The 13,632-nt window shown below is 37.5% G+C and overlaps 1 protein-coding gene across 2 annotated transcripts in view; it reads right to left on the bottom strand.

Annotated features, from left to right (window-relative positions):
- Positions 1–13,632, bottom strand: part of LOC148301842 (uncharacterized) — a 68,273-nt gene that overhangs the window by 17,484 nt on the left and 37,157 nt on the right. Inside the window, exon 2 of one of the 2 annotated variants that reach the window (XM_088272646.1) lies at positions 11,187–13,058. In XM_088272646.1, coding sequence (XP_088128772.1) covers positions 11,187–13,046 — 1,860 coding nt within the window. In that variant the 5' untranslated portion in view covers positions 13,047–13,058. The remainder of the gene's footprint in view (positions 1–11,186; positions 13,059–13,632) is intronic. The other variant, XM_088272647.1, reaches the window with a different exon arrangement.

Here is a 13,632-nt window from a genome sequence, read left to right as displayed (position 1 = left end):
GCATATTTTTACGCAATTACACATTATATAAAAACATTTGGAGTGTCGGACGGTGAAGGGCTATCATTTTTGTTATGCTATCAATGAGCGAATTTAACGGTGACATAACACATCCCTGTTTACCCCTTAATATATCTTCTTCTTTAAACCCTTATCCCTACCTTAATGGTGCGTTGCATAGGGCACTGCATCATATAAACGCAGTTTTATCTTGATCGTTAACACATGAAGGAAAGGTGATCAGCCCTTCGCTTCAGGTACCAGTCCAGGGTAATATTGAATAAATATTAAGAGTGAAAAAATCACTTTTATTTATTTGTGGGAATCCTCCCTGGGAATCGAACCCAGGACATTTCAACATAAATGAAGAAGAATATGGAAGCACAAGTCTTTCGCTTCAGGTACCAGTCCAGGGTAATATTGAATAAATATCAGAGTGAAAAAATCACTTATATCTATTTGACCCCTCCCTGGGAATCGAACCCAGGACATCTCAACATAGATGAAGAAGAATATGGAAGCGCAAGTCTTTGGATACACTCAAAATGTTGTAATAGAAAAAACCGGTCAAGTTGTAAGCTGCAAAAAAAATTAAAATCATGGACTCGAGTATATGAATATAATCCAGGATTCGGACGTTACACACAAATAAAAGGAGTGTCTGCTAAATAAAAGCTTTCCTCATTCTAATGTAGATGGCTGTTATGAACTTACGCGTACTGCGTTACAAGACTGATGAATATAACGCTCACTCCTTTCAACAACGTCATACATCAAATAACTTCATTTTTCAGGAGATCGTTTTTCAAGTTTAAGAATATAAAAAAAAAATATTAAAAATAAATATCAAGAAACTTATTGATCTTTTTACTTTCAAACAGATCTTTTTAGGCAAAACCTGAAGGTTTTTTCTCCATTTGAAAAATATTAGTATATTTAAAAAAAATAATTAAACAATATCTTTTCTTCAAAATGCAAAAACAACGCTTTCTGCCCTGTAGCGGGTAAATATTAATTTTAAAATATGCCGCTTTTGCTGGGATATAGTACATTTTCTAGGCATTCCGAAAACATGCACAACTGAAAATTGACGATTTTTGATATATGACGTTGATGAAAGGAGTGAGCGATATGTATCTATGTATTCTAAAAATTGAGTAGTGTGGTTATCAACTATGGGTAGAATGATGAATGTTACACGTGTGTAAAGTGATCACTTAACCAAGCCTATGAGGGTCATAAGCCCTGTAAATACCCAGACTTCTATATTCTTCTTCATCTACTTCGAGATGTCAAAAATGTAAAAAAAAATATCGCCAAACAGGATGTGGTTTTTTCTTTAAAAAATAAAAATAATCTAAGGAAAATTATAATATGCTCTTTAAACGCTAGTAATGTCAGAATACAAAAAATATCAGATTTAAATATTCAAATTTTTTAAATCCGATTCAGTATTTTCGTATCAAGGACATCGTCTATGCAAAAATATGTTTAAAGGATTTTGAAAATAACTTTTCATTTTATTGCATATATATATAATACGAAAGGACCATAAAATTCCTCAGAACGTATTCTTCATTGTAGTTTATTCAGAAAATATTTAAATCAGTACAGAGTTGCGATATTAGATCAGTATTTATGCCAACAGATGTGTGAGATGTAAATTGATTAAGGATCCAGCTTCCAGCTTCTAAAATCTATAAAAAAATTGATAAAAGATCAACTAACTAACTAACTAATCGGCAGGAGTAGGCACAGAGAATATAACGCCATACCACTGTGTCTTTACAAACATTCTTCCCCTGTTACACATTACGCTCACTCCTTTCAACAAGGTCATATATGTATCAAAAAACTTGATTTTTCAGTAAATCGTTTTTAAAATTAATAAAATAAAATGTATTAAAAATAAATATCAAGCCACTTATTGAACTTTTTACTGTGCAATATATCTTTTTAGGTAAAATCTGATGGTGTTTTCTCCATTTAAAAATATTTTGTATATTTAAAAATAATAATTAAACAATACATTTTCTTCAAAATGCAAAAACAAGACTTTCTGCCCTGTAGCGGGTAAATATTAAGTTTAAAATATGCCGCTTTTGCTGGGATATAGTACATTCTCAGGGCATTCCGGAACAATGCACAACTGGAAATTGACGATTTTTGATATATGACGCTGTTGAAAGGAGTGAGCGATTTGTGCATACCCACCGATTATCACGATATATAATAATAATAGGCATGTGAATCGAAAGAAAAGTAAAACAAATTTTAGAAGCAAATGAAAACTGAAAAAAACTTGGCACCATCAAGTATTTAAAATACTTGGACATGATTAGGTCAGGAGTCGGAGTAATGTTTGAGGAGATGCATGAATACGGAAGGGGCGAAGACTGTGCGAAGAGTCAGATCAGTGCGGCGTTCTATTCTCTATGACTACCGCTGCTAGAAGCAGCTTGATGGTTAGTTGGTAAGTAATTTTAATGATACTTCCACGTATAGCCCTTCAAGGAATCCCTGAAGGACGCAGACCCCCAGGCAGACCTCCGAAAAGGTAGAAAGACAGCTGTGAGTCAACATCCCAAGAGCTACAAGCGGAGGCACAAAAAAATCCTTAGGATCTAAAAAACGAAGAAGAAGAAGATACTGAAGCGTTGAAAAGACTAAGGACTCGCCTCTTAAGCTCTTGCTATAATTCTGAATTAAAAATGTCACCTCGACACGTTCTGATAAATAAATTGAGGTATTTTTGTGAAATGTCAATGCGATTATAATATTCATCTGACCAAAATGTCCCGGACTATGGCAGCACCACCAGAACCATTTACAAATGTCTTATTTAAGCCCGTATGTATGTTAATTATTAGATCGGTGAACGAAATATCAGCTCGATAAATATCGAGATTATTTGATAATTTGGTGACGCAATCTTCAACACTCCCTGATAATGCTAAGAATTTGATAAAGGTTATTTTTTGACGAATATGGAAGCCTGGGCATTTACGGGGCCGACGACCATCACAGGCTGGTTTAAGTGATCACTTTACACACGTGTAACATTCACCAATTCTACCCATTATTGACAAACACACTACTCTAATTCTTGGAAGTTCCATATATATGAACCGATTTGAAACATTGTTCTTGAATCACTAGAACTTCACTAGAGACATCTATTGGTGAGATAAAAATAAACTTTTATTGAGCAGAAACTCTTTTATTAGTATGTGAGGTCCGAATCCTGGATTATAATCACACACATGAGAAACGCCAGAAAACATCACTTTAATTTTTATCATTTTAGCTTATAATTCGATTAGATAATTTATGTACAACATTTTGAGTGTGTCCAAATACTTGTTCACAAATCTGGATTATCTCCAATTACAGGATATTATTTTACATATTATTTTTTGACATCTCATCAAAGATGAAGAAGAATATGGAAGTCTGGGCATTAACGGGGTTGACGACCGTCATAGGCTGGTTTAAGTGATCACTTTACACACATGTAACATTCACCAATTCTACCCATTATTGACAACCACACTACTCAAATTCTTGGAAAATCTTTACAAATGAACCAATTTTGAAACATTGTTCTTGAATCACTAGAACTTCACTAGAGACATCTATTGGTGAGATGAAAAGAAGCTTTTTATTGAGCAGAAACTCTTATATAGTATGTGAGGTCCGAATCCTCAAGTGTGTCATCATTTTTAATTGATTTCAATTTGATTTTTTTCACTTAACGATTAAGATGCTGGAGCGAAATTCGCTCGTCATAACATATTCCTTTGTATGGAATTATGTGTTCATTTTAATAAGGAAATTGATTTTTCGTGTCGCCACTATTGAATTTCGTGGAAAGTGTCGATGTTACGTGACACAAATTGCAAATCGAATGGCAGTTTCGCAAATGACGAGGTAATTATTACGCGTAGGTCGCGTGTCGCCCGTGCACTGTGAACTTTCCCCCTCGCCGCCGTGACCCGACTGATCCCGGCTGACCCGAATGACCCCATCTGACCCTACTGCAGTTATTGCAACACCGCTATGCCACTGCATTACAGGGAGTTGCGAAAAGATGGACAAACAAAATACAAAATAAGGTAAAATTAAAGTATATTACTAGATTAAAACCAATATGTTTGGCTTTTCCACTTTATTTTTATTTGACCAGCGACCGGGTTTCGTCGTTACCGACATCATCAGACTGGTATCATCATCATCAGACCCAGTCTGATGATGTTGGCAACGACGCAACCCGGTCGCTGGTCAAATAAAAATAATGTGGAAAAGCTAAAAATATTGGTTTTAATCTAATAATATATTAAAAATGCAATTCCATCACGAAGTGTCAGTGGATAATATAAATCTAGTAAAATTAAAAGGTAACATTGTTTTAAAATCACTATAAATATTTTATTATAACTTAATTATAATGTCTTCCGGTTTCCAAGCTAACCGCTTCTTTATCGAGACTGATTAATACTAAAACACTATCTACTAAACAGTATTCAAAATATTTTGACGGTTAGGGAAAGAAGCTTAGGTAGATCTCAAGCGGCTTTATTTTTTGTTTTGTTTGTTTTGTTTTCACAAATCTGGATTATCTTTAATTACAGAAGTTATTTTTCATATTATTTTTTGACATCTCATCAAAGATAAAGGAGTATATGGAAGTCTGTATGTATGTGATTATAATCCAGGATTCAGAACTCACATACTAAAAAAAGAGTTTCTGCTTAGTAAAAAGCTTCTTTTCATCTCACCAATAGATGTCTCTAGTGAAGTTCTAGTGATCCAAGAATAATGTTTCAAAATTGGTTCGTATATATAGAACTTCCAAGAATTTAAGTAGTATGGTAGTCAATCATGGGTAGAATTGGTGAATGTTACACGTGTGTAAAGTGATCACTTAAACCATCTCAAAGCTAAACTAGGTAAATCGATACCTTCTATCACGTGCTCGACCCCATATTCTTCTTCATCTATGTTGAGATGCCAGTCAAGAAGTGGACAAACCCAGATTTGTGTACAAGAATTTGGACACACTTAAAATATTGTAGAATTGTGAATGTCACACTTGAACAAAGTGACCACTTAAACCAGCCTATCTTTAAATACCCAGACTTCCACATTCTTCTTCATCTATGTCGAGATCGCAGTATAAATATAAGCATACTTAAAGCACAATAAATCAGTATGAGGTTGCTAGAAGCGAATTCAAAGATCGCAGATAGCGTGAGTAGATCTCTCCACATGATATATTACTATAATTACACATGGAACGTGTGCTTGCGAGCTTAAGCGGGCTAGATTTATAGCATTTCAGAGGTTTCTTGAAACATCTAACACGTTATTCTCATTTATGCAGTCGTATATCACAAAGATAACTGATGTATGGATTGAATTGCATTCTAACGGTTTTATGCTAAATACAAATCAGTGTATCAACCTCGCTTAGCGAATGCCTCGCATAACGAATTCGTAAGATGAAACTAAAACTAACTAACTAACTAACCATCACGCCGCTTCCCCGCAGGGGTAGGCAGAGAGAATAGAGCGCCACACCACTCTATCTTTGCAAACATTCTTCGCCCATTCCACTTTCATGCATTTTCTCATACATACCCGCCGATTGTTACGATTTTTTATTTATTTATGACGTTCTTGAAAGGAGTGATCGATATGTATTAAGTTGGAGACTGACCGGAGCATTTCGTCGTAACATCGCTCGCGGCGAGCATCAGCGAGCATACGAAACTATGGATGTAGCGCTCGGCTCGCTGCACAAACTATACGAATGCTCGCATCGTAACGTGTTACGTCACGACGAAATGTGGAGGTCAGTCTCCACCCTTCGGAGATGCACGAATATAAAAGTGGCGAAGACTGTTTGTAAAGACAGATCGGTGTGGCGCTCTTTTCTCTTTGCCTACCTACTGAGATGTAGCATAATAATTGGTATGTTTTTTTGAAAAATATATTCAATAATAACATGGCACAATCAGGTCAATCAGCACAATCATACAATCAGGTTTGTCAAACACTTGAAAGCGGCCGGGTCAGGAGTCGTAATAATCGTCGGGTATGTATGAGGAGATGCATAAATGTAGAAGAGGCGAAGAATGTTTGCAAAGACAGAGTGGTGTGGTGTTCGATTCTCTCTGCCTACCCCTGCGGTGAAGTGGCGTGATGGTTAGTTAGTTAGTTTTAAAACGTAGAAATTTAAAATAAAAAAAATGGAAACGCGAGTATATTTTTTCTATGCTGTAGTAAGACATTTAATGCTACAGAATGAATATTTGAAAAAAATGTGTATCCTAATGGGAAAACTTACTTCACACAACGAAGTTTTCATTTAACGATTTTGCTCCTGGAACGAATTAAGCACGTTATGCGAGGCACAACTCTATCTTATCAAGAACGGGATATTTTAAACAAGTTTGTATTATAAGTTTACATCCGTGTTCCTTATAATATAAGGTAAACATATTATGTATTGAACATACAAATAGATTTTAATATAGAAGACTTGCAGGAGCTGGTGACAAGGGTGTTTAGTATATGTAAGGGAAGTGATTTGCTGAGGAATGTGCAGCAAATCCAAAGCCATGGTTTTTGAAAGAGATTAATGTAGATCTGGGTGTAAAATAATAGTGAATGGGGAAATTATGGAACAGGTAGATGATTTCACATATCGCTCACTCCTTTCAACAACGTCATATTATATCAAAAATCGTAAATTTTCAGTTATGCATGTTTTCGGAATGCCTAGAAAACGTACTATATCCTAGCAAAGCGGCATATTTTTAACATAATATTTACCCGCCACAGGGCAGAAAGTGTTGTTTTTGCATTTTGAAAAAAATATATTGTTTAATTGTTGCATATTTTGTCTAACTGACAAAATATGCTTTATTTTAAGCTGTGTTGGGTACAGGAGGGATAATCTAGTGTGGGCCAGTCAGGAACTTGTCAGCATTTGCTCATTGCTGGGAGGAAACCACGTTGCACTCCTCAGGAGAAGCCGGACTGTTGACTGTCCTCAGCAGGCCTTCCGTTCCACTAGAAGAGGGTTGGGCATTTTGTGACCTAGCTTGGTTTATGGCACCAATGTCCTTCACTAGTTTTATCATGTATGATACCATCTCCTGTGACAGTTCCTTATCTCATTAATAGACCTTCCGTTCCACTAGAAGAGGGTTTGGCATTTTGTGTCCTAGCTTGGTTTAAGGCACCACAGTTGGCACTATAATATATGGTACCATGGTTTGTACAAGAATCTGTTCACAGTCGATCTACCTCTCTGTGCAAATATTTGAATTTCTGCCCAATACAAAGGTGATAATTTTAAGAACGGGTCGTTTATGAATTTTAAAAATTCCTACGACATGACATCACCTCAAAACAGTCGCCAAAAACTGGTTTTTACCTAATAAAATCGACAGCAAATACTTTTGTTTTCGTATACATAATATCCGCCTCTGTAGTGTAGTGGTCAGCACGCTCGGCTACCGTGCTGGAGGTCCCGAGATAGATTTCCAGGAGGAGGGGTCAAATTTTACTCTTATATTTATTTAATATAACCCTGGGCTGGTGTCTGAGGCGGATGCAGTTCACCTTTCCTTCATGTGTTAACGATCAAGATAACGCTGCTTTTGTATGACGCTATGCTTTATGCATGGTGTGGATAAGGTTAGAAATATTATGTACATCAAAAGCATTGTTAACTTTGTGGTAGGCTAATAATCATTCATCATTCTTTGTGTTACACCACATGATAACGTTATTTTTTATCTATATGAAATATAGATTACAGTCAATAGTTGACCTGATGATTGAATTGTTATACCAAAACCGGTAGTGAAGAAGATTTTTAAAGTGATATAACACAGAGTGAACTATGTATGATATTTGAATGTAGTCAAAATCTATTCCTCATTCCTTACCTAAACTTACCTAACCTAACCTAATTTAATCTAACATAACCTTACCACGACTGTCATTGCAGGACTATTAGATGCCATCAAGCCATTTATTTCTTAAGATAAAATCAAAAGAAGTGAAGCATGGTGCTTGCAAAAGTAAGATAAAAGTAGACTGAATGCAGTAACAATACGAACTCTCAATGAGGCAAAACTATAGATGTTAGAATGGTCGAAAAAGGAAGGAATGCAAGGCTGAGATAAGCATTATCCATCGGCGGTTGGGCCATGTGGAACGGATGAGCGAGAAAATAACGTTAAAACAAATAAATAAGGCGAATGCAGATAATAATAAACAACTAAGTTTTCTTCGGTCTTCCATATTCTAATGGTGAAATAAGGAGAGTGTAAGGTTGAGATGGACGTGTGAAACGACGAGAGAAGAATTAGTAGTAGAATCAATTTATATATGAGAGGAATAATGTTTGAAATAGAAGCAGAGCAAGACCGACGATACTGACGAAAGCCAACATTTGTCCACTGATTGACGCACACGTATTTCGATAACGAAAATTATTCAAGTATTGTACGTTTGCAGACTTTTAGCGAGGATGACGCAAAGGCTATTGCAAAAAGGTCAACTCCAATTTGCCAGAATAATATTTGAATATCAAATTCTTTATATGTGACGCATTGCCAAAGAAAATATTATCACACAGTTTTTAGAATAGTTGCGCTAAGCGCGTGGGTTATCTAAATATATATGTATTTTTTTTAAATATATTTATATAACTCGAAACTGCTGAAATGCGAACGCTTAGGTGGTCAGCTGGAGTGTCCCTTAGAGACAAAATAAACTGTTCACGCATTCGTGGGAGCCTGGCTGTAACAGCCATCAATAGTAAGGTAGGGGAAAGGAATTTGAGTAGTGTGGTTGTCAATAATGGGTAGAATTGGTGAATGTTACACGCGTGTAAAGTGATTTTAAAGTGACCAGCTTAAACGGTCGTCAGCCCCGTAAATGATTTCCATATTCTTCTTCATCTTTGATGAGATTTCATCAAAATAATATAAAATAAAGAGTTCACGCATTCGTATAATCACCAAGCCTGGCTGTAACAGGCATCGATAGTAATGTAGAGGAAAGGCAACTGGAGGATGTATGGGCACATATATTGAATATAAAACGATATATAACACCTACTCTAGGCAACTAGAAACTGCTGAAAACAATTTTATATTTCGCTCACTCCTTTCAAGAACGTCATATATCAAAAATCGAAAATTTTCAGATGTGCATGTTTTAGTAATGCCCATAAAATGTATTTTATCCCAGGAAAAGCGCCATATTTTAAAATTAATATTTACCCGCTACAGGGCAGAAATTGTTGTTTTTGCATTTTGAAGATTATTCAATTATTTTTTTAAATATACTAAATATTTTTCAAATGGAGAAAAAACCTTCAGGTTTTATCTAAAAAGATCTGTTGCACAGTAAAAAGTTCAAAAAGTGGCTTGATATTTATTTTTAATTCATTGTATAATATTTTTAAACTTTAAAAACGTTCTCCTCAAATATCAGGTTCAGTGCTGCAGAACAGCGTTTATTATTTAATATAATTTTGTACTTAAGTTATACATATTTATATATATACATATATTTATTATTTTCTTTTTTTTTATTGGACACTGTCAAGTTTTTTCATTTATGAGGTTCTTGAAAGCAGTGAGTGATTTTATATTTTAGTTATTATACAGACCTGAATGATGGAAGTTTAACTTCCGAAACATGTAGTCTATAATAAAACTCAAGTGGTAAAAAACAAGTGTTTTCTGTAATCATTGTAACATGTCTTACCACCAAGTTAATGCCGAAACAATAAATAAAAGATTTATCAATTTCAGCCGCTTCATTATATCATATCATGGTAACACCTTGAAGAACCTAGACGAGTTCATTTGCTTGGAATTTCAGAAGGCCATTGTATTTTTTTCAGCAAAAAAAAACATTGGACTTTGTGTAAATTTGCCACAAAATTAACATTATTGGAAATATCGAAAAATTAACAGACCGAGGTCAAATGCGTGATACCTACTTCAAAGTAAACAAATTTCTAATGTTTTGCGCGCAAATATCAATCTGCCTTCAGGGACATGTGAAGAAAAAAACATTAAAAAGATAATGAAACATGTATCAGTTTAAAAAAATATCAGAGTAGTTTAGCTTGCACAAAATATTTTCTAAAAATAATGCTAGTACAAAAATATTTTCCACCGTTATTAGCTTATTTTCAGCTCAACACATATCTCTATTAAAAAAAACAATATACACGTATTCTACTATCCTCCCTTCATCCTTCAACCCCTTACCCGCACCCCAATGGTGCATAAGGCACTGCATCGTATAGAAGCAGTGTTATCTTGATCGTTAAATACACGAAGGAAAGGTGATCAGCCTTCCGCTTCAGGTACCAGTCCAGGGTCATATTAAATAAATATTAGACTGAAAAATCACTCATATTTATTTTGACCCTCTTGGGAATCGAACCCGGGACCTCCTGGCACGCTTCTTTTGTGATGACTTTCAGTTTTTGCCTTATTTTCGGGAAAAGTCTCAAACCTTCTTCCTTTCAAAGGTCTTTTGAGTTCAGGAAACAATAAGAAGTCTATTGAAATGTAACATTGAGTTGGCAAAAGAAGGATGAAAGTAGACTGAATGCAGTCGAAATGCGATCTCTCGGAAGAATGTGCGACAAAAACGATGTATGATAGATGTTCGAATAGTGAAATGAGGAAGGAATGCAAAGCTGAGATGAGCATTATCGATAAAATTAAGAAAGGTGTGTTGAGATGGTTTGGACATGTAGAACGAATGAGTGAGGAAAGAACGGTAAAACAAATTTATGAGGGGAATGTAAGTGAACAAAGGAGCAGAGGAAGACCGAGAAAAACATGGCACGATCAGGTATGCTAAATACTTAAAAGTGGTCAGGTTAGGAGTCGTAACAATCGGCGGGTATGTATGAGGAGATGCATGAACGTGGAAGAGGCGAAGAATGTTTGCAAAGACAGAGTGGTGTGGCGTTCAATTCTCTCTGCCAACCCCGGAAAGCGGAGTGATGTTTAGTTATTTAGTTAGTTTTTATATTCTCTCTGCGTACCCTTGCGGAGAATTGAGGTGATGGATAATTGTCACATAGTTTGACCTTTGTATTATTTAGATTAATAATAGTAGTTTAAGGTACTCACAGCGCTTCTGACTTGGAGAATGTTCTCTCCGTTGTCGTTGACGAATCCATTGAGACACAGATTCTTGTTCACGCAGATGTTTCCTTCTCCTATGCAAGTGATGGTCAGCTCTCCGTTGGTGTTTCCATTTTCCTTGAATCCAGCACCAGCAACGCCTGGCGGATGAGGAAGAGACGAGCCGGATCCTGGCTTGTTGGGTGTCGGCTTAGGAGAGTATCCTTGCTGGGGTTGTTGAGGGAACCCTTGCTGGGGCTGTTGAGGGAACCCTTGCTGGGGCTGTTGAGGGAACTCTTGCTGGGTTTGCTGTGGGAAGCCTTGCTGCGTTTGCTGTTCCTGGCCGCAGAATGCGCCAGTGCAAGAACTCTGGCCATGTTGAACTCCTGTCGACACCTGATTCTGGCCTCCGCAACCGGCTCCAGAGCATCCACTCGGTCCTTGACCAAAACCTGTGGTTATCTGTGTTTGAGTCTGGCCTTGACCACAGCTAGCTCCACTGCATCCAGTTGGCCTTTGGCCAAAACCTGTGGTTATCTGTGTTTGAGTCTGGCCTTGCCCACAACTAGCTCCACTGCATCCAGTTGGTCTTTGGCCAAAACCTGTTGTTATCTGTGTTTGAGTCTGACCCTGTCCACAACTAGCTCCACTGCATCCAGTTGGTCTTTGGCCAAAACCTGTGGTTATTTGTGTTTGGCCTTGACCACACCCGGCTGAACCACACCCCGAAGGCTTTTGACCGAATCCTGAGACGACTTGCTGTTGATCTTGGAATCCGTTAACACCGCCGAAACCTGTAGTAACTTGCTGCTGTTGGAACCCAGTGGACACTTGCTTATCACCCCCGCAAGACGCGCCACCACATCCTCCAGTTGTTGTAGAACCAGAAATATGGATAGACCCACCGCCGCTGGGTTTGTTCAATCCGCTTAGGAAAGGATTGTTCTGGATGTTCAATGCATCCAACCCGGGTTTTGAGCCCGAAGACTGGAAGGTAAGAGAGCTACCTTGAGAGCAACCTCCAGCCTTGCCTCCGCATCCTTGCCCAGATAAAACCCCATTGAGGAAAGGATTATTTTGAATATTGATTCCGGAAGCACCGAAACTCCCTACGCTTCCTGATGCAAACGAGTTTGATGCGCCGTGAGCACTCGTGTCAGACAACAAAGCTCCAGGTAAGAAATGGTCTTTTGATACATCCCCGCCAGACGATCCTAAACCGAAATCTGCGCCTCCGAACCCAGCAGCGAATTGGCCGTTCAAGAACGGATTATTCGATATGTCGATGGCGTTGTTGATTCCTGTTCCAGATACTTTACTCTGACTGCTGAAAGAGCTTCCAAACGGACAAGTGCTAGTTCCACAGGGAGAAGTAAAAGGCGCTCCAGCAAATGAGTTCTCTTTGACCCATTTAAGGTAGGTTTCATATGTATCCTTGAACGGAGAGTCCTTGCTTGCCCACCAGAATGGTCCATTCACTGGAAGAGTCCCAGCGAAAGCGGAATTGATATCCGCGGCTTGTAGAGCAAACTTCTTATGTATCTCTGCAGGATCAAGATTATCCGGGACTTCTCCTTTCAAACCTATAGCAGCAGTGTTGCCAAATTTATCAGTAACCTTGCCGTTTTCAATAGTGATTCCTCCACACCCGGTCTCTGATGAGCATCCTTTGTACGAGGCTTTGGTTTGGACTATTGGTTCCGAAGCCAGACTCTGGCTGCCGAACCCTGAGGAGAAGGCCTTGGAGAACTCAGACCCGAAGGACGACGCGTGGTGGAATCCGGCTGATCTGGTGTTTCTGGGTGACTCTGAGAGCGATGGCGAAGCGCACAGAAATAGCAGCGCCACAGCGCGCAGTGGTAACATCGTGGGATCTATCTGAAATGAAAAGAAAAAAACAGAATCAGTGACAGTTGTTAAAAAATGTATGTTAAAAGTACTGACGATGCTATGCTTCTTGCCCATAGTAGAGAAGACCTGCAGAAGCTGGTGACAAGGGTGTATAGTGTGTGCAAGGCTTGTGACTTGCTGATGACCGTGCAGCAAATCCAAAGTCATGGTTTTTGGAAGAGACGAATATAGATTTAGGTGTAAAATAGTAAAAACCGGGAAATTGAAACTCAAATATGATAAATTTTGTAATATAAGACTCTCCTTATCATTCATCGTTTTAAAGTGGTATTACACAAGGTGAACGATGAATCATAAAAAGACTGTCAGATATTTTGATGGTTTTCTATGTTTGGGGAAAATGTTTTCTATAGATGGAAAGGAGAATTATGCACCAAAATCAGTTATAGCAAATAAAAACCTATAAACAATAGCCAAATTGGCAACACACAATAGTCAGGGTTCCATTCCTCCTGTATAGAAGTGAAGCATGGAGTTCGCAAAAGAAGGAAAAAATTAGACTGATTGCAGTCGAAATTTGATCTCTCAGTTCTGCAAAACC

Source organism: Brachycentrus maculatus, unplaced genomic scaffold (genome assembly GCF_059751285.1).
Source record: "Brachycentrus maculatus isolate JH-2025_06_01 unplaced genomic scaffold, ASM5975128v1 h1tg000513l, whole genome shotgun sequence".
In the NCBI taxonomy this organism is placed as follows: Eukaryota; Metazoa; Arthropoda; class Insecta; order Trichoptera; family Brachycentridae; genus Brachycentrus; species Brachycentrus maculatus.
Note: the sequence above shows the minus strand (reverse complement) of the source record. Positions and strands in the feature narration are given on the sequence as shown.